This window comes from Salvia splendens, chromosome 2 (genome assembly GCF_004379255.2).
Source record: "Salvia splendens isolate huo1 chromosome 2, SspV2, whole genome shotgun sequence".
NCBI lineage: Eukaryota > Viridiplantae > Streptophyta > Magnoliopsida > Lamiales > Lamiaceae > Salvia > Salvia splendens.
The window spans coordinates 33,441,351-33,464,225 of NC_056033.1; the positions used below are offsets into that span (position 1 = coordinate 33,441,351).

The 22,875-nt window shown below is 36.6% G+C and overlaps 1 protein-coding gene across 1 annotated transcript; it reads left to right on the forward strand.

The window, feature by feature from the left end:
- The first annotated feature begins 10,423 nt into the window (after positions 1-10,423).
- On the forward strand, positions 10,424-16,546 carry LOC121792304 (importin subunit alpha-4-like). Its single transcript, XM_042190193.1, has 10 exons — positions 10,424-10,812; positions 11,488-11,584; positions 11,667-11,758; positions 11,835-11,966; positions 12,104-12,289; positions 12,425-12,588; positions 12,758-12,836; positions 13,912-14,040; positions 14,814-14,941; positions 15,896-16,546. Exons 1-10 carry the CDS (start codon positions 10,576-10,578, stop codon positions 16,278-16,280), a joined length of 1,629 nt encoding a protein of 542 aa, XP_042046127.1. The 5' UTR covers positions 10,424-10,575; the 3' UTR covers positions 16,281-16,546.
- Positions 16,547-22,875: the final 6,329 nt, after the last annotated feature.

Below are 22,875 nucleotides of genomic sequence, written 5' to 3' on the forward strand. Positions count from 1 at the left end.
CCTTCACCGCCCAAGTTTATTTATAGGAAAATTCATTTTTATTTAACTTTTTTCATTGCCCATGTTTCTATTTTTCTTTTTCATTTCGACCCGATTTTTAAGAGTTGATAATCATATATTCATATACTTGATGCATAATGTTGTATCACTGGAAATTGATTGAATTAACTTACAATTTTGCAATTAAAAATGCAATTGCAACCCTTATGCCAAGCCTATCGTTTGAATGATCCAATTTTTCCCTCGGTAAATTACCAAAACACAAGAAATAGTGCAAAGTTATGTATATAAGGGAAAAAAATACAAAGGTGTTTGGTGTATAACCAGTGTAGCAAGTTTTTATAACGTACTAAGATAATAAAAAGATAAATTAGTTGGAAATGTGGAGGTGAGGAAGGATATGAAAGTCCATTGGCCTTTATTTGGCAAGGCTTGTGGCATTTTACTTATACAGGTATCTTCCAACTTTATTAAGAGGTGGAGTAAGTATTTAGATTGCATGGCTTTTCAAGTATTTTTGTTTAGTGTACAAAATAGTGGGATTTGATAGAGGAGAATACACACGACACAACACGAAGCTAGTCTTCTCTCAAGTTCTCTTTTCTACATGCATACCGCACACATCTTGGCATTAGTTTATGAGTAGTGGTTCCTAATGGATATGACTATGAGGTAGTATTTTTTACGTGCACACATTTTGGCATTAGTTTATGAGGAGTGGTTGCCTAATAGATTTGAGGTGCTTGTACATGGTAGGATGAAATTGTTTTATCTTTGGGGACAATACGTCAATCTAAGAGCATTAGTCATGGTATAATTTGTCTTGCGGAAAGAAGATTTTCGTTTCATTACATTTATTGTTGTTCTTTTCCATCAATTGTACTTATAAATAGTTAAAGTTGAGATAAAGTAAAGTAAAAGAGAGATTAATTATAGAATATAGTATCTTCTACATTATTCTATATCTTACTTTACTTTCTCTCCACTTAAACTATTTATTACTCCTTCCGTCTATGCACATATGTGCATATGATATGGCACAGGAATTAAGACAAAATTGGTAAAGTAAGGAAGATGAGGAGAAGGTTAGTTAAAGTATTGTTAGTGGATAGTGAAACCCGCATTATTATTAGTGTTTAATGATTATAATGGTGGGTCATAGTGGAATAAGTTGTAAATAAATTGATGTATATGTGCAATGAGTTGGTTACAACTTTCCATAAATGGAAATGCCTCATGTTTTTATGGGACAGATGGAAATGGAAAGTGCATATATTTTTAAGAGATGGGGGAGTACTATCATTTTTCCAAAATATATGCGAAAATGAAACGTCTCACTTAGGCTGAGATGGAAAGAATAAGAAATAGTAATTAGAGTGAAGAGAAACTAAAGTAAGAGAAATAATAATGGAGAGAATGTACAAAAGTATACAACAAGCTCCTACAAATCAATCGGTCGATTATCAATCAACAAGTTGGTGTGGAAACCAAGTAAGATTCGGTTTTGATTTCTGTAATAGGGTCGTCGAAAATCTATAACCAATTAACTATGCGACACAATATGCATACCTCATTATAATAGAACACAATAATGTAAATAAAATATATATATATACAAATATCTCTATTTACAATATATTGAAAAATATACTAGTAGTGTATACAAATATCTATATTTACAGTATATTACGTTAAAATGCATATAGTATCCAATCTACAACTAAGATCAATTCTACACCATTAGATTTTAAAATGAGTGGATGAGATTAAAGTTCACGTATTTCAATAAAATAGTAGATAAAATATCAACAAAAGAGTAATATAGTCAATATGTTATAACATAATAATTTTCACGGTTTTTTATATCAATACAATGTATTACAAATATCAACACCGTGACATGAGTATCTCAACACAAGTACCAGAAAATATCAATACAGTTTTATTGATATTGTACATTACATTATATTGAGATTGTTTGATGCATTTATTGATATGAAATCTGATTATCAATATATGAAAAGCGAAATAAAATTATAAAATTTCATTATCTTTAATTTGATATATTTTTTTTAAAAAAATAATTTAAATCGAGAGATATTACGTAAATTTAAAATTTTAAGATGATTTTAAGGAAAGTGAAAGTGCTTAATTTTAACTATCAAGAATTGACCTTAATACCCTTTAAGTTTATTTAATAAATTTTTTAATTAAAATATAATTCACTTAGTATTATATCAATCACTAGATCTCCTAATCTAATGACTAAGTTTTAGTCTCAATTTGTGATTGTTAATTAGTTAGCAATTGATTATAACCCTATTAAATTATTATTCAATTATTATAAAAAATATAATGATCATTATAATAATTTAAAAATCTAATTTACGATATTTACGCGGTTATATAATAGTAGTAGTATATTAGATTACTAAACTCATTTGTTGTCTCAATTTTTACAGTATACTGGTTCATAATTTAATTATTTATAAAATATATAATGATCATTATAATAATTTAAAAATCTAATTTATGACATTTACGCGGTTATAATAATAGCAGTATTAGATTATTAAACTGATTTGTTGTCTCAATTGATACCAATTCGAATTTGGATTTCAAGTATTTATTTCAGTTGTTCTTGAATTTAAAATCAAAATTTGATTAATATCTAATTCATTTAAATAAACAAAAAATAAAATATATTAAAATATTAAATAACAATTAATACACTCTCATTCACATAAAAATATGTGCATTTTTTATTTTCATCCGCCCATAAAACTATGAGCATTGCCATTTATGAAAAGTTCACTACTACTTTTCTCTATTTATTTTCTTACTTTATCAATTATGCATTAAATCACATTTTATTTTAAGTGCCTATATTTTTATAAAACTGAGGAAATATAATACTCTACTGTACTATAGTTTCCATACTAATAACTAGTATACACGCGTATTAACTAAATCAATTGATAATACTAAAATATGGCATTATACTGATATTATGGAGTAACTTAATTTATAAGTTACTTTTAGTACTAACTTGGTTTAGGACAAATGTGACTATTTTCTTCGGTCTTCCTGGTGGTATAAGAGGTCAAATGTAGAGGTGGATATCACAATTTTACGTCCAGATAAAAGAAATTGGTCGTATGTAGAGGATGATCGCCACTTCCCGCCCCCTAAATCCGCTATTGCTATGACAGTCCCTAAAATTAAATAAACAAAATTAAATTAAAGATTATTAAAATTTTTTACTCCCTCTTCCGTTTCATAGTAATAGAGTCATTTTACCATTTTGGTACGTTCCATAGTAATAGAGTCATTTCCTTTTTTTAGTAAAAGTCAACACATTTTTTCACACCTGCTTTACTCTCTCTTACTTTTTTCTTTTTTCATCTCCCTACCTTTATCATTTTCCACTTTATATTCTTTTTACTTAACTCACATAACACAATTTTTCTTAATCTCTGTGCCGAAAAGAAACGCCTCCAGAGAAAGTACTTTACATCGCCAACTCCCAAATCCAGCCATTCGTCGCAATGACCCATTCCCTAGACGCCAATTCCCATAACTCATATCTCTGCTAAAGAATTTAATAATAGTATTAATTTTAAGGATAACTGCCTTAAAAGTCACCAACTTTGTCCAAATTCTAGTTTTTCCCATGACCTTTAAAATTGGTGTATAAAGTCACCAACTTTGCCGGGTCGCTGGTATCTCCCAAATTGATCCGACCCTGTATTTTCCGACAACTAAGTGTCCTATGTGGCATGCCTGAATGTTGACATGGATGGCATCGGAAAATCGTAAAACGACGTCGTTTCTAACACCTAAAACGACGTCGTTTCATCCATTCAATCTGCAATTGGGTTTAAATCAAACCTAAAATTGAACCCAAAATCAAACACTCATCCTTCAAATCGCGATTCATCCACACACTATCGATTTTCAGAATCAAATCGCGATTCATCCTACAAATCTGCTGCAATCTCGATTTTCCTTCCATTTGCGGCGAACGATTCACCCGTGACAAGGTAAGATCATAGCTTCATTTAGGGCTTGAAATCCCGATTTTTGAGAACTCACATTTGAAATCCCAAATTTTGAATATGCGCTTGATTTTGTTGGTTTTAGGGTTCGATCTAGGGTTCAATTAGTGCTTGCTTGTAATCCCGATTTAGGGTTCAATTTTGAATATGCGAATTTGTGGTTCCCGATTTGTGGTTGGATTGGGCGATTTCGAATGTGCAATTGGCAATTTGTATTTAGGGTTCATGACTGTGGTTTTGAAATCCCGAATTTTGAATTTGCAATTTAGAGTTGTGTTCGTTTCAGGGTTCCAGATTAATGTTTAATCCAGATTTAGGGTTCATGACTGTGGTTTGAATGTTCAATTGGGTTAATAGTTCAGGATGATTGTGGTTTTGGTGTAGGATGTCCACGTCTTCCCAGAATTCGAGCAGAATGACTTGGCCGAGGTTTGAGGCAATGGTCTGTGATCACGGTCTTGAAGCTGATGTGGTGACATCAAATACGGATGCCAATCCCGGACGACGCTTCTATCGTTGCTAAGTTTGGAAGGAGGACGATTGCAAATTCTTTCTTTGGATTGATCCATCGTTGTCACCGAATCAAGAGTACTTCTTTAAAAAATTGAAGATGGATAGGGACAACGTGCAAAGATCATTGAGAGATAGAGTTGCTAAGCAGGATGCACTTGACGAGAGCGTCCGTTCCAAAACCGCTGAAGTTGAAGCACTCCAAGGTGTTGTCGCAGATTTGCAGCGTCAAAATCGGAACTTGAATGTTGTCATTTGCATTTTATGTATCGTCATTTGGATATTGTCGTAGCTTATCTAATAGAACTCCAATGTAATAGTCTATGCAAGTTGAACTCCAATGTAATACACTACGGAACCAAGAACATTGTAGTGATTTTTCCCCTATGAATGCATTGAGTTATGAGTTCAAAAACAGCTTATTGTTACTTCTGGGACTCCGCTTGATGGCTACCTTTGTCGATGGTTAAAGTGCATACCATTTGAAGCTATAAGCATTAGGAACTTTGTAATGATGGAAACTAAAAGGAATTGTTGGTATGATGTAAGTTTGCAAAGACAAGGGTTAAATACACATAATAGTTTGGTTTTTTGGTGTAATACACCTTGTTTACACTTAATAGTTTGGTGCCACAAAACTGATGGTTTACACATAACAGTTTGGTGCCACTAAACACACGGTTTACACATAATTTAGCACCCAATCACCTATAGTTTGGTGCTCCCAAAACACGTTGTTAAGACATAGTTTGGTGTTCACAAAACACATTGTTAATACATAGTTTGGTCCTCACAAAAAAAACATTGTTTTCTTCCAAATACAATTACTTCCCAATTCCAAATACATAAGGGGTCGTCAACCATCTTCAACCATTGTTGTTGTTGCTTTGCTGCGTGGGGATTGAGCCATCACCTACTCCACGGCCTCCACCACGTGCTCCAATACGGCCTCCACCACGGCCTCCCCTTCTTCCAGCTCCCCATGTTATTGCGGTGGTACCACTTTCTGCATTGGATGGTGTCTTGCGAGGCCTTCCCATCTTGGACTATAAGTTGAGTACTTGCAATGTTAGTAATAACTAGTAACAAAATAGAGCCTACGTTGATCAAAACTAGAGTTTAATACCTTTGGCCTAGGTAAAACTTCAACTGACTCGTTTTTGCAAGTTCTGGAGTTGTCGCCTTCTTGGAAACACTTCTGGCATGTCATCACACATATCTTCCTCATTCTATTGGGTCTGGCTGGATCCTTCTCGAATGGATCCCTCCTTCTCACCTTCTTGTGCCTACCGAGCATCTTCTTCACAGGTAGAGGTACAACCGGATACCCCTCAGCATGAGGCCAGAGCTTCTCCCCATTTAATGCTGGCAACCCATATCCATAGGCCAACTTGTACTTGCTCAAGGAGAAGTATTCATGTACATAATCATCAACATTCTGCTTGAGGAAATGAATAGCAGCGTATCCTCAAAGTGACTAACTTCAAATTTCCCCCCAACAGCAGGAATGGTGGTACAGTTTCTACTTTCATAGACCATAGCTTCTATTTTTTTCCTTACTTTTGGACACACAGTTGAATTGATCTCAACACTCTCCATTTCCACACTCTTCAAGTTTCTTTATTACTACAGAACCATTTATCTTCACTAGACTCCCAGAACAGAACCATTTGCAAAGACTTTTGCAACCTGCCTCAAATGCCTTCCTACTTGCTCTTTTAAAATGAATCTCCCAACCATTCTCAACTGCGTTGTCTGTCAGAGCATCTCTTGCTTGAAAACCATCAATAAATCCCATTCCAATACACAATTTCAAATTCTTATGATCACACCATAGATAATACATCACTTTAGCATGCATTTCCAACCTTCTTCACCATTCATCCTGAGAATCAGTTGAGCTAGAGTATATATCACCTTCTTCAGAATTCTCATCCTCAGACACATAGTCACTTTTCTTCCCTCCACTGACTAAGCCATAGAAGATGTCATCAGTAACAACAAACTATTTCTCCTTATTGTCTTTTGCTTTCTTCCTTCCCTGTGTGTATTCCTCATCCTCAGACACCAACTCATCAGCATCCATATCATCATCAGTTTCCTCATCTTCAGAAGATGGTATATAACTCCCACGATCCTCACTATCATATCCCATACCCACTCCCATACTTTGATCAGCCTTATCCCCCACACTCTCATTAGTTATATCTCTCATTCCCACAGATACATTTACAGCTCCCACATCATCACCCAAATCCTCAGCATCATTAATCCTACCTCCCACCTCCTCACCCAAAACCTCAGCATCAGAATTCCTATCTGCCTCAGCCTCAACAACACTCTTACCCACATCCTTAGCTGCATAATCCCTAGCTCCCACATCCTCACCCACACTTTTACCAACCTCTTTAGCTGCAGAATTCCTAGCTCCCCCACTCTTACCCACACTTTCAACCACTGACTTCTGTGAAGACTGGAACAAACTCTTCTTTACCCTGCTTTCAACACTCTTCTCCACAATATCTTGGGTAGAAACTGACTTTAATTTGCCAGCCTTTGAAGTTGTTTAATTTCTACTCCTTGTGGTACACTTACTCTTATTCACAGACTCAACATTACTCATTTTCACTGACTCAAACTCAACCACTCAATGCCTGACAGCTTCATCACCCATAGTGTCCTCCCCCCACCCACGGATTGATCTTCATCAATGTGCTCTAGGCCACCCTTCTTCCCACCAACAACATACACATCACATACTTGCTCCTTAACCGTGGTTAGAAACTTCAGCTTTAACATCACCTCTGCATCACCTTTGATGTTAATAAACTCCATTCCCCACTTTCTCTTGAATCTAAGTCTATCACATCTATCTAACCTTAGTTTGTTCAGTTCATCCACTAAGTCGAAGTAACCAAATCTATCTGGATTAAACCCACCGCCTTCCCACATTTCCCCACCTATGTATTTCTCGCAAATCTTCCCATCTGGAATGAAAATTCCCCCATGGTAAGCAGAAAAGGCTTGCTGAAAAAATAAAAAAACAGAACCAAAGCATGTTCAAGATAATGTAAACTAAATTGATGCAAATTGGGGACCAACCAACGCTTTTGCAGTAAAAATGGCAAAGATATACTTACGGATTCGGATTCGGCTCTGGGAAGAAACCCGACCACATCTCCATGTTGAGGAAACATTACGCACAACTCGTCGCCCGTCCGTCGCCGTTGCAGGTAAGCCTATGGACTCGTCGTCGTCTTACTCGCCGTCGCCTTCGCCTCAACGTCGCTCATCAATTTAGGTTATTTAGGTCGCTCGTCAATTTGGGGATGAATTGGGGGTGAATTAGGGTTATTTTGATTTTTAATTTTTATTTTTTAATTTTTTTTATTTTATTACACAGTCAATAATTGTTGACATGTCAGCCGCCACGAGTCGGCCACGTCAATTAAAAACGACTCATCAGCTCACTCGTTGACTGGAAAAACCATCATGGGATATGGGCAACTAAATGCAAAGTTGGTGACTTTATACGCCAATTTTAAAGGTCATGGGAAAAACCGGAATTTGGGCAAAGTTTGAGACTTTTAAGGTAGTTATCCCTTAATTTTATTATCAATGGGTTATTTTGTAAAGAAACATGAATATTAAATAGCCATATTAATATATGCTTCTTATGTAAATTACTTAAAATATCTTATCATGGCCAATCATATTAGGGCTGTATATAGATTCGTTTACACTATTATTTTTGTCCTTTGGACGATTGCGAAAAATGTTTGTATCCCTAATTAATTACCCTGACTGGTAATTATCAGAATGTTTGTTTTTTCCGACCATTTGCCTAAATATTTAACCTATTAATGAGCCTTATTAATGATGCTACTTTCGAACTGGGTTAGAATTAGGATAAGAGCATCACTGGACGGATGTCCCGACGGACTTCTCAAAAACACATGTCATAAGAACATCCCACTGCACTGTCACGTCATAAGGGCATCCCACTGCACAATGACGGACATCCCCTAGGACTTCCGTGACGGACATCCACAATAATAAAAATGCACAAATTTACCAAATTAAACAATTTATGGAATTAAACAATTTACGGAATTAAAATTTCGACACGAATACGGACGGAGAAAGTGCAATGATAAATTCATTAAATAAAAAAAATAAAAAAGTACATTTCAACAAAAAAAAAGTCTAAACAAATACATTATAAATATCAACGACGACCCCTCCGCGTCCATAGCTCTTCAATTATATCGTTCTGGAGTCGAATATGAGCTTGTCATTGGCGCATGTCGGCAAATGCACGGACTTGATCGACCTCTTCATGGGGTATCCCCATACGTACATTGGCGGTGGCTACGCCGTGCCTTGGACCGGCAACATCAACATCATCATTGACCCAATCAGTCAGTGCTGGACCTTCATCTTCGATAATCATGTTGTGCATAATAATGCATGCGTACATGATATCAGCGAAGCTGTCAATATACCACAGCCAGGATGGACCCTTCACTGCCGCCCATCGAGCCTGGAGCACACCAAATGCCCGCTCCACATCCTTGCGCACTGCCTCCTGACGACCCGCAAAATAGATTTTCTTTTCATCTGTTGCGCATCTGATCGTTTTCACAAAGACTGGCCACATAGGGTATATCCCATCCGCCAAATAATAGCTCATATTGTGCTGGTTGTCGTTGGCGATGAAACTGACGGCCGGACCAATGCCCATGCACTGGTTGTTGAAAAGGGGCGACGACTGGAGGACGTTGATGTCGTTGTTCGACCCGGCTACTTCAAAATACGCATGCCAAATCCACAGCCGGTAGTCAGCTACCGCTTCAAGGATCATCGTGAGGTTCTTGCCCTTGAAACCGGTAGTGAACACCCCTTTCCAGGCAGCGGGGCAGTTCTTCCACTCCCAATGCATACAATCTATGCTGCCCAACATTCCCGAAAACCCGTGCCGACTCCCGTACATATCCATTAGAGCATGGCAATATTAGGGGGTAGGCTTCCGAAGATACCTATCCCCGAATATCTCCCTAACGCCCTCACAATAATACTTGGACATTCGTAGGCAGTCGTCTCGTCGATGTGGAGGTACTCATCGAACATGTCAGCCGCACCTCCGTATGCCAGCTGCCTGATTGCGGCAGTGCACTTCTGTATCGGCGTGTGGCCGGGGTTTACCAAATGCATCCTCTCTCATCCTGAAATACTCGTCTCGACGCTCTAAAGCGCCCACGATACGCAGAAATAGCGGACGATGCATCCTAAAACGTCGCCGGAACATATTCTCCCCAAACCGCGACTCCGGAGCGAAGTAGCCCTCATACAACCGACGTTGTGTAGCGATGTGGTCCCGTGGTACTATAGTTCGACGATGGATGGGTCAAGGTACCGCCGGCTACTGCTGCTGCAAGGCCGCTTGTATCGCGCGATTTATCTCCCTGGACGTAACGGCCAGCAACTGTTCTTTAATTCGTCGGCGTACGGCTTCAACACCTCCACCACTACCGCCCGCACCACTACCACTAGCCATTTTGGATATATAAAAGAAACGTAGAGAGAGAAACTCGTTAAAACAAGTGGTGCGAATGAAATGAAGTTCAACTAGCCGTATATATAAAGTTTTTTTAAATTAAAAATCGGGACGTCCGCCGAGAATCCGCAATGATGAACGTCACGACGGACGTCGTCGGAAAGCCGCGGATCTGCGATGTCCGCAGCGGACGTCCGCATCCGTCCCTCCCACGCCTAATAATGGACGTCCCGCGCAGACATCCGGCACGCCGGTTCGACGTCCGGCCGCTGCGCTCTAATTGGGTCGGATTGAGAGTTTGCGCGTTTTCTGTTCTGCTCATCTCAACCCCTTTCCTTACTCTTCTTCAAATTTATTGCTTTTACTACATTCCTCTGTTTCTCTCTCGCCCAATTCATCTTTACTGCACAAGGTGCGCCACAACTGGACTAGAGAAATCGGAGCTCAGCCATGTCGCTGCGGCCGGGCAGCAGGGCGGAGGTGCGGAAGAAAGGGTACAAGACAGGCGTCGACGCCGACGAGGCGCGGCGGCGGAGGGAGGACAATTTGGTCGAGATCAGGAAGAGTAAGCGGGAGGATAACCTTCTCAAGAAGCGCCGCGAGGGTCTTCTCAATGGAACCTTTCCCCAGCAGACGCCCCTCTTTTCTCCCGATCCGTCACAATCCCCTGCCGCCGTCGAGAGAAAAGTTTGTATCCGTTTTTTCCTTCCTCATTTCTTTTACAAATTTGGTGCCTATTGGCTGTAAATTGCTATAATGCATGGTGATCTGTTATTCTTATGACTGCTGATTTGAAATTGAGGGTCCGTGTGTGGTTTGGGTTACTGAAAAAGTAATGATCTGATAGTTTTCGAGGATCTGTGGGTTGGTAGTAGGCAGATTGCATCTGCTTGGTATCTTATTGGGGCTATCTAGATAATGCAGGAGAATGAAGGCTTTTCTCGAGTGATTTTGATTTTGTATTGTCATAAAATAATCACCGAGGAATTGAGGATTGGTGCTGAAAGATGGTGTAATTATATTATCTTCTCGATGTGCTTTGGATTAACCCTAATTTGATCAATTAAAATGGTGAAATTAACCAATGGATGATTGTTTTTTAGTTAATTGTGACGATTGCACCTTTTAATGCTAAATGACCTTTTTAGTACAGTTTATAGGTCCAAGTATTTGAGATGTGACTTGAGGATGGCCATGCATATCTCGACCTCTTATGCTATAAAATTATTGTTGGATTTTTCATAACTTTAAAAACTGGCTCTACATTGGGGGCAGCTACAGTTACTTGATTCAAATGATGAAGTTACCAGCACTTGATGCAATCTATTTTATGATGATGCTCACAGTGAATTCCTCTTGCAGTTAGAAAGTATACCTTCAATGGTGGAAGGAGTGTGGTCAAATGATACAAATGCTCAACTGGAGGCAACTACTCAGTTCAGAAAGCTTTTATCAATTGGTACTATCTATAAAAACCTAGATTTCCTTTCTTTTCTGGATTATATTTGCATAATATATTTTGTGACTTCTCAACTTTGCAGAGCGAAGCCCACCTATTGATGAGGTGATTAAAGCTGGAGTTATCCCAAGATTTGTTGAGTTCCTTTCGAGGCTAGATCTGCCTCAGCTGCAAGTAAGTTCTCCATTAGGATAATTCTTTCATAATCTCGACAAAAAATAATCATTTAAGTTTTTCTTTTTTTAATAAGTTTGAAGCTGCATGGGCTTTGACAAATGTTGCTTCTGGGACATCCGAACACACACGAGTTGTTATTGATCATGGTGCTGTTCCTAAGTTTGTAGAACTCCTCAGTTCTGCCAGTGATGATGTTCGTGAGCAGGTATCTGAAGAGTTTTTCTCATATTTTTGTTACTTCTCGACCCATTTGTCTAGGTTGCTAAATGAAAATAGTCATTATGTATTATAAGTTTCCAAATGAGTGCTAATGCATCTTGACTTACTTCTCTTTTTCTGCAGGCAGTTTGGGCACTTGGAAATGTTGCTGGTGATTCTCCAAACTGTAGGGATCTTGTTCTTGGGCATGGTGCTCTTATGCCACTGCTAGCTCAGTTAAATGATAACTCAAAGCTATCTATGCTAAGAAATGCTACATGGACACTGTCAAATTTCTGTCGTGGGAAGCCACCTACTCCATTTGAGCAGGTTGGTAGAATATAAGATCTAGTTTCTTGGTAATTTTAGTATTGGGGTGTTGCGGAAACATACTGGAAATTGCGCATCCATAGATATGTTCTGAATTACCCTTCTAATTTAGCATGGTATTTCTTCACTTTTCAGGTAAGGCCTGCATTGCCCGTTCTACGACAACTTATTCATTTGAATGATGAGGAGGTTCTGACTGATGCTTGCTGGGCTCTTTCCTATCTGTCTGATGGAACAAATGACAAAATTCAAGCTGTGATTGAGGCAGGTGTCTGTCAAAGGCTTGTAGAGCTCCTACTGTATGTTCATTTTCATGCTCTGATTTTATTTTTCTTTAAATATATAAAATATATTATTCTCATAAGTATTTCTTTCAATTTGTGGAATTTTATTCATTGCATTTGTTCAGAAGTACTAAAATCTAGTTGTCAATCGTATGTTGCTAACACCAATTTGTTTCTCATGAAGCCATCCATCAGCCACTGTTCTAGTACCTGCTCTTCGGACTGTGGGGAATATTGTCACTGGTGATGATGCTCAGACACAGGTATCTGGCTACTCCATACGTTTCCTCTTTCTGCTTACCATTTTCTTCATAACTTGATACCTTTTAACTCCCCTTTTAGAAATTAGAAATTTGAGAGGAACACGCTTCCAGTAGTAGTAAGATCTTCCAGTTACAATGAAAATTGCCCCCCCCCCCCCCAAATTTTAACCCATGAATGCTAATGGTTCAGATTATTGGATATACTTCCATTATGATTATGGATGATATATCACCTTGTTTTTGTTTTAAATTATGTCATTTTTACAGCAAATTTTATGGTGTGAATGTATATCATGACTAAATTAGTTATGGAAACCAATTTTCCTATCCTAAATATCTCAAAACGTTAAATTTTTCACAACTCTCTAGATTCATTAATCTTCACAAGCAATATATCAAATTAAAAGTAATTTTATGAGGATTCTAATGGAATTCTAATTTCATATGTTTATATTGAGAAAATGCTATACTGATTGAGTTTGTAAAAAATACTGATTGAGTTTGTAATATATACGGTTTGAGTTTGTAATATATACTGATTTTACTATGATTTTACGGGATTCATGAGAGGTTATTTTCCCTGTTCCAATTATACCATTTTGCATGAATATGTATTTGTTTTGAAATACAGATTCTGTCATGCTTATTATCGTACAACCAATGGTCAAGAATCAGTCTTAGTTAAATTATAAGGGTTGAATGCAGTTTAACGCGACCCTATATATAAGAATTTTGGTGTTGCTATACCTCTACTGATTTATCTCATTGCAGACACCCATAGTAGGAAGGATTTACTAATTAGCTGGAATAGGTGCCTGTATTAAGATCTCAATTGATTATATGCCTGCCATCTCTTTTTTTGTCTAGTGTACTTGTGGAAGCATCTTCATTCAGATCTTGTTTAGTTTTAATAGTTCTATTCATAAATATGACTTGATGTGTTCTGTGTAGTATTTGTTAGACAATTAATATAAGATTTGTTAGAATTTACCCTTTAAAGATAGTACTCATTTTTGGGTTGCTTGACTTCAACTTCATATTCTCTGAATGTTTACTAAGTTCATATATTTGGCAGTTTGTGATAGACAATCAAGTACTCCCTTGCCTCCAACAGCTGCTTACTCAAAACCATAAGAAAAGCATTAAAAAGGAAGCTTGTTGGACGATCTCTAATATCACTGCTGGTAATAGAGCTCAAATTCAGGTACCCCCTCCCCCAATTGACACCCCTTCTCTGTTTCCTGCAAGTGAATTCCTATTTTATAACTGCATAAAGAAAATCCATTTTATGAAAACCACTTCGTGTAATCCATGATGAACTTGGGAACCTACTGCATCTACTTATCAAATACAAATGAGTGGATATTAATTGACTTTTTCAGTTTGTTGTGCTTTTCGGTGGTTGCTGATTCTTTATATTGCTAGAAGGGAATCTATGTTAGATGGCTATTGTTCATGCAAATGTATGGACTGAAAATCATAATGTCTTCTTTAACCTGGTTAATTGATAGTTGAGATGATAATGTAAGACATTCTATATGGCAATACTGGAGAAATAGTGGAAACAAGTACGCATATTCTTTTTTGGTTAGGTCAATTAACAATTCAAGTAATTTATACTTGCCAGCCATATTGGCCAAAGACAAGTTGATGTGTAGGATAATGGGTGGAAGCAATGCTATGATTTAGTTTTGATAAATGTTGAGGACAAGATGACTATAAATTAATCTTAAAAAGGGAGGGAAAAGGGTAGATGTTTACGAACTTAATGTGAGTTTAACTGAATGCAATTATATGAATGAAGAGGCAAGTTCTTTATGATCTCTATGAATACGGACTGATTTTTTTTGAATTTTCTTCAGAAGTAATAGAGAAGGATTTTCAAAGCATTTTTTATACTTTTTAATCTATCTATATTGCTTTGGTGTCTTGTGATTGGTTTCCTATCTGCGTCTCTGTTTAATTATTCTGGAACAGGCTGTCATTGAGACGGGCATCATTCTGCCATTGGTGCAACTTCTTCAACACGCCGAGTTTGAAATAAAGAAAGAGGCTGCATGGGCCATCTCGAATGCAACCTCTGGTGGATCACCGGAGCAGATTAGGTATGTCAGGTTTATTTGGTTATAAATGCGGGGGTATTATACTTATATATATTCAGCTGATCTTAATGCCTCATTAGAGATAAGCTCAAAAGTACTCAATAAATTGAAATTAAAAGGAATAGGTCGCTGCTCCATAGTATTTGGAAGGACACGGTCAGTAGTCCCTCTACCCTCATATATATTCTCCTCCTCTTTTCACATTTACTCCCTCATTTCCATGGAATTAGTCCTCTTTACCTTTTCTGGATGTACCAGAATGTAGTCAAATTTCTTAATTTGAACTGTCTTGAAACTTTTTGTTACTAAAATAACCTTATTTGATATTTGTGAAGATAGTACATGAGCACTAAATCAGTGTGCCATAGAACAATTGCATATAAATTTCAAAGAATAAGAAAATGCATTTAATGTTCTTTGTAGGATACATCACCATTGTTTCTCTCCATCTAAGGATCTGGGTTGGCTCTTGCACTGGAAAATTAGGGGTTTCTTGGAAAATGTTTGAGAGAGATCTAATCTAAATGTATCTAGTATAGGTTAGAGAAAGAATTTATAGCATGCCATCTGACTGCAGCCTAAGCATTTAGCAGTATAAGGCAATTTTCAGAAAATTGTTGATCTTGATATTTGTGACCAATAATTGTTTTGGTAATAAGGTCAGGTATTATGTCTTTATGTATGTCTGCTAACAAAATCCAAATCCACAATCCGTCAAATTAATAGTAGCATAATGTAATCTCTCACTGGAAGCTGATATTTGGGCATTCAAAATGGTGTGACTCCAATTAATTACTAGTATGATTTAGTAAAATGATCTCTCACTGGTTTTATCCGTTCACTTTTGCTTTTGCTGGCAGGGATCGGCAAAGACTACTGTCCTTGTATCTCTTTTTCCGTTTTTATGATTGTGGACCTCCACAATGCCGACTGACTGTATGTTATGTCAAATTGCAGATTCTTAGTGACTCAAGGTTGTATTAAGCCACTGTGTGATCTCTTAATCTGTCCTGACGCAAGGATTGTTACTGTATGCCTGGAGGGACTCGAGAACATTTTGAAGATAGGTGAGGCTGATAAAGAAAACGGCCAAAATGGTGGAATCAATATATATGCACAAATGATTGATGATTGTGAAGGACTGGACAAAATAGAGAATCTCCAGAGCCATGACAATAATGAAATATACGAAAAGGCTGTGAAGATACTAGAGAAGTACTGGGTCGAGGAAGATGATGATCAAAATCTGGCAGATGGTGCGGATGCAAATCTGGGAGATGGAGGCTTCAGCTTCGCCAATGGCAAGCCAAATGTTCCTCCCGGGGGCTTCAACTTTGGTTGAAAAGGTTTTATCAAGTGCCTCCTGATTTCAAGTTTGCTCATGTTTTTCGAGTTTCAAACTGTCTGTGTCTGTTTCTGTTCTTGTTTTCGTCTGTCATAGTTTTTGGTCTCACAAATCTTATTTTGGATTGTTGGAAGTGTAAGCTTGCTTTGTAGTCCTTTTTACATTTAGGTGTAGTCATATCAAGTCTCGAGGGATATTGCCAAGCTTCGTTGTTTTGTATTTTTCTGATAGCATTGATATAAGAATGGGGTAAAATTGTTGTATGATACTAATATATAAGCACTTTCCCAACATTTAATGTTACTATCAAGTGATAGGAAGAGAAGTAGAAAGGAATGGTGTCACCTATTTGCAATGGACACACATACACCTCAGAATTCCATTTCAACCATTTCGGTTACTATTTTTTTCTTCTTAAAAGACATATTCCTTCCATCCCACTAAAATATGTGTACTTCATAAAAATATGAGCATTTTGTATATGGGAAGTTATCTTCAATTCATTATTACTACTATTTTAAATATCTTTTGTTTTTCTCTTTTACTTTATTAATTGTGTATTAATTTTTATATTATTTCAAATGCTACTACTATTTTAACTATCTTTTGTACTTCTCTTTTATTTTATTAATTGTGTATTAATTTTTGTATTGTTTCAAATGCACGTAAAAAAAAAAAATTATAAGATGGAGGGAATAGATATTCAGGAATAATTCACAAATCAAAACAGTATTCCGTGAAAGGAATGGGCATGTGAAGAACGTGGCATCCATCCATCAATTAATTGAGCCCACCCTCAACACAATTTCTTACTGATTGGACGAAAATGTCCCTGCTCCTATTGTTGTTATCGTTGCAGCAAAAAAAGCGATTCGTCGCCTTGGCGGCCCCCACACTCCGGCCCGACATCATGTGAGGGAGTTCAATCAGGGTACACAGTAGCCCGTTAAGGGGGAGGCCTTAACTCACTAGCTGCCAGAAGCCCATCTCCCAAGGTCTCACACTTGTGCATGAAAGCAACTACATGATAACAGTGGGATTTGAACCCAAGCTCATTGCAGTAAAATCTACACAAAAATGTCCCTGCTCCTATTGCTGTTATCATCAAACTAAATAACGTGGGATGTCTCAACCACTTGTATTTATTGCTACTATTACTTTCAAAATTATTTGATTCATTAACCCAAATAATGTGGGCCGACTCCGACTCCCCTAATTTTATTTATTGCAACCGTCCTAACATTATATAACAACAACCAAATTGTAAGCTCCACAATTAATAATATTTTCTGAAATTTGCTTTTCTTTAAAAAAGAAAGGGTTAATAAGTAAAACTAATTCATTTCACATAAAGCTACCATATTTTAGCAAAAGTAAATTCATGTTTTTTGTGTTTCAAAATTATAGCATATTACAGAAGGTGTTCTTAACTTTTAAGGAAAAATAAGAGTTGGATACATAAAAAACCATTGACCCTTCTTTCTTTTTTTTGTTATCGTTTTATGTGTTGAGATTAAATTTATATATAGCTGAACATTTTATAAAAACGGTGAGAATTGTGATATTTAATGAAATTTGAGGATATTTTTTGAAATACGTTGTTGATATAAATTGTTGTTGACTTAAGAAATTAGAATTTTTTACTATCATTAGTAAAAAGGTTTATATTTAACGAAGTCTTTCTTAAAAGAGTGATGATAAACAATCAAATTTTGTACAACCAAAATAAGGTTATATTAATAATTTGATGTATTAATTATATATTAAAATAATAAATATAGTAAGTGGACAAGTTAAAAAGACTTATTAACCTTTAACCTCAATTTTTATTTTTATATTTGAATTTCCTTTCTATTGTTTTTAAAATTTGAATTAAAGTATGCACTAATTACTTTTATGGTTCTAAAAAAGTAAAAAAAATTATACACAAATCATAAATATATGACCACAATATTATGCACTTTCCATATACTATATATGCATCCATATATTTTAATTAAATGTATAAATAAACATTTTTTTTAATTAAATTAATTTTTTATTATAGAAAATTTAGTCACATAGATTTGTTGTTCTTAAAAGGTTTATTGGGTACTTGTCATTTCTATCGAGTTGGACATATGCCCAAAAATTATGGGGTAGAGCGATTTTGTCAATTGTCAATTCTCATTCAACAGAAGTTGTCTGTCTTCTCTATCATAAAATTTCCAAAAGTGAAATAATCCATAAAAATTTGAAAAATGCATTTAAAGCGTAGGAATTTTAGGAAATCAGTAAACGCCAAGCACTATAACTTTCCCATTAAAATTAAAAAATAGTTAGAGATACGAAAGCATTACATTTCTTTTTGGCAAAGAGAAAATGCATAAGACAAAGTTAAGAGCGAGAATGATTCAGTTATTCATCTTTATCTATTTGGAAGGCTTTACTAATACTATACTGTGCTTTCATATGGTGTTTTTAGTGTGAACTAAACATGTACGACAATAAATTAGATTAGGTTAGTTCAACTGTGTAGGGAATAAACTTCCATAAATAAAATAGTACTTGTATCATACTCATAAATAATTTTGCAAAAAATCATTCCAAATGAAGCGGGAACGGCTCGAGGTGAAAGCATTTGAAACTCCACCCACTTTGGAAAGAAAACGTCAATCATGCCAATGATTCACATTTCTAATGCATGACTTTTAAATATAGGACTACTTTTTTAATTTGGAAATATACTTATGAATGTCTATGGATGTTTATAAGCTGTACTATACAATTGTAAAATTAAGACTATTTTTTCCGGAAAGAAACACATATAAACTCATAGTAATAAATTACAATTAAAAAAATGCTTTAAAACATTTTTTCACTTGGCTAAAAATTGTCGGATGAAGTTGACGTCATGACGTACGTGTACATATATCTACCGACTAAAAACAAGTTCCTCTATGATAGGGTGGTTGAAATTGAAATTTTGAAATGGTTGTTGAGATTTGATTGACATTTAAATCGGGTAGTAATGTATAATAAATTTTACTGACAAACTCATAATGTAACAAACTTGGATCACACAAAGTTTGTCAGAAGATGGGAGGGAGCATTAAGTATTCTCCTTCTAAAATCCACAATAGGAAAACACAAATTAAAGGAATACTAGTATAACATTTACAACATAACAATAATACAAGTAGGACTTGTTGGAACATAATAATAATAATAATAATAATAATAATAATAATAATAATAATAATAATAATAATAATAATAATAATAATACAAGTAGGACTTGTTGGAGTGATCAAATTGGAAACTACTTTGAATAAGTAAAGTCCAAAATGATCACTTAAAGGATCAAGTTGGTGATCAAATTGGAAGCTACTTGAAAGAGGTAAAATCCAAAATGATCACATAAGTCTTAAGAATCAATTTGGAAGCTACTTGGAACAAGCAAAATCCAAAATGATCACTATAATATCATTTTGGATAACAACTTGTTAGAAGAAAATTCCAAAATAATCACCACTCCATCGTTTCCTAAGCCTATATATATGTGTGGAGGTTGAAGGAGAAATTCATAACATCAACATCACAAGCTCTCCTTTCACTCTATAAACTAATTCTCTCATTCACATATAGCCACTTTAGAAGCATCGTCTCCTCATTTTCTCGAAACTCCGAAAGTTCGCCGGTGCCTAGTGAGTTTGAGGTGTTTCTACTCATTAGGACGAAGTCATTTTATTTTTGGGGACACTACGCCAATCCGTGAGCACTAGCCGGGGCGTAATTTGTCTTGCGGAAAGATGGCTTTCCTTGACTCTACTTATAGTTAGTACAATTATTTTCTATTTTTGTTGTAATTTCCATTTCACTTGTATTTGTATTGCTCTTCGGTTGTAATAGTTAGAGTATTGCCTGTAAAGGCTCGGGAATTTTCCCAATTTTATCCAACAGTCGCAAGACAAATTAGTTGTAAACTAGGTGATGTCGATCGAAGCTACAATGAACGAAAACCATGGAGCTGGAGGAAACAAACACCAACAAAATGGATCTACTTTTGCTGCTGCTAAAACATCGGCGCCGACACCTGTTTCGACCTCGAGGGTGATGCCTCAGGCCGATAAGCCCGAGAAATTTAAGGGCTCTAAATTTAAACGTTGGCAACAAAAGATGTTGTTCTACCTAACTCCGTTAGGTGTTTTCAACTTCCTCACGGAAGATGCACCTGTCGTATCTGAGGAAGAGACAAACTTCCATGTCCGGAATGCCTACGGTGTTTGGCATCAAGGCGATTTCTTATGCAAGAATTACGTCCTGAACTGCTTAGAGGATAGTCTTTACTCTATCTTCGCAGGGACTAAGACCTCAAAAGAATTGTGGGAGGCTCTTGACAAGAAGTACCGCGTCGAGGAAGCCGGTACAAAAAATAGGTAGTTGTGAAATTTTTGGACTACAAGATGGTGGACTCTCGTCCATTGGTGGCACAAGCAGAAGAGCTGCAAATCATAATTCATGATGTCCACGCTGAAGGGATGGTCTTACCAGATCAGTTCATTGTTGCGGCAATGATTGAGAAGCTTCCTTTGTGCTGGACAGATTTTAAGAATTGTCTAAAGCACAAACGGAAGGAGATGAAACCTGAAGACCTGATTGTTCAACTTCGTGTTGAAGAGGACAACGAGCGTTATCATCAGAAGCCCGGGAGCTCGGAAGACGCGAAAGAAAATCTGATAGAGCGAGGAGGATCCTCAAAACGTCCCCGCCCGAATGTGAAAGATAAAGGGAAAGGGAACGCAGTTGCCCGAAAGTTTGAAGGCAATTGCTATAACTGTGACAAATCGGGTCATATGGCGGAGGACTGCCAAAAACCCAAGATAAAGAAAGCCAAGAAAGACTTGAACCTGGTCGAGAAGAACTTCGATGAGGATGACTTGGCGGTCGTGGTCTCTGAAGTAAACTATGTAGATAACCCAAAGTCTTGGTTTATCGACACTGGAGCGACTGTACATGTCTGCTCAGATCGAAATCAGTTTTCGACATACAAACAAGTCGAAGGAAAAAGCTTCACATGGGCAACCAAAAAATCATCTGAAGCTTTCGGCTTGGGAGAAGTGAAGCTCAAGATGACGTCAGGTCATGAGCTGAAACTGAAGGATGTGTTGCATGTCCGAGACATCCGGAAGAACCTAGTTTCTGTTAGCCTACTTGTTAGTCATGGTTTCAAGTTAGTTTTTATGTCTGACAAGTTTGTATTGACTAAGTTTGGAACTTTCCTTAGAAAAGGTTATCTTTCCAATGGACTGTTCAAACTAAATGCAACGGTTGTGCGCCGCACTCCGAAATTATCAAGTAATGAAAATGATGCATCTTCTTCTCACTTGCTTGAGTGCTCCGATTTATGGCATTGTAGATTGGAACATGTAAATTTAAGTGCTATAAAAAGATTAGTGAATCTCGATTTACTAAAAGTCAACAAATTCAACTCACATGAAAGATGTGAGGTTTGTGTTGAAGCTAAAATGACTAAGCTGTCGTTTCACTCGGTAGAACGGAGCATAAAACCTCTAGAGTTGATCCATACATATGTATGCAATTTGAAAGTTGTGCAAACTAGATGTGGTAAAAAATATTTTATCACATTTATTGATGATTGCACAAGGTATTGTTACCTTTATCTGTTAAGAGGTAAAGATGAGACAATTGAAGCGTTTAAAGATTTCAAAAATGAAGCCGAAAATCAACTTAGTTGTAAAATTAAGTGTGTTCGAAGTGATAGAGGTGGTGAATATGTAGCCCCGTTTGCAGAATTATGTCATGCACGTGGTATAATTCACCAAACTACGGCTCTTTATTCTCCCCAGTCGAATGGCGTTGCTGAACGAAAAAATCGAACACTAAAAGAGATGATGAATGCTCTTTTGATTAATTCAGGGTTACCCCACTGTGTTAACAACAAATTATATTCTGAATAAAATTCCACTTAAAGGTAGGGATGTGACTCCTTACGAGTTGTTGTAAGGAAAGAAATCATCGTATTCATACCTCAAAGCCTGGGGATGTTTAGCGAAGGTAGAAGTGCCTCTTCCAAAACAAGTGCAATTGGCCCCAAAACTGTCGATTGTATATTTATTGGATATGCACTCAATAGCTACGCCTATCGTTTCTTGGTCCATAGGTCAGCTGTGCCTGACATAGCTGAAGGAACGACCATGGAATCAAGAAATGTTATATTCTTTGAGAATATTTATCCTTGTAAGAAGCAAGAGGACCGTTCTAGTGAAAGAATGGTGGATGAAGCAACTAGTTCTCATTCTCTGAAAAGGACCAGGTTGAGTCCTGAGAATGCAGAACCAAGATGTAGCAAAAGAGCCAAAGTTGCAAAGACCTTTGACAAACACGGATTTTGCATGTTTTTAAGGGCTATATTTGACTGGTTTTAAATGTCAATCATGCAAATTATGTTCTTAAATTGCATATATTATACATTTGGTATTTTTGACGTGTTTGGTGATAAATGATAGAAAAAGATAGAAAAAGGTGAAAAAAGGCCAAAGTGCAGCAGCCTCTGTTCGAGCCCATTCTGCCAGCGATTTTGAAATCCGGT

Coding starts and splice junctions, on each gene's coding strand:
- LOC121792304 (XM_042190193.1), top strand. CDS start 10,576: ATGTCGCTGCGGCCGGGCAGCAGGGCGGAGGTGCGGAAGAAAGGGTAC. Junction 12,589..12,757: donor AGGCTTGTAGAGCTCCTACT/GTATGTTCATTT, acceptor TTTCTCATGAAG/CCATCCATCAGCCACTGTTC. Junction 14,041..14,813: donor GTAATAGAGCTCAAATTCAG/GTACCCCCTCCC, acceptor ATTCTGGAACAG/GCTGTCATTGAGACGGGCAT.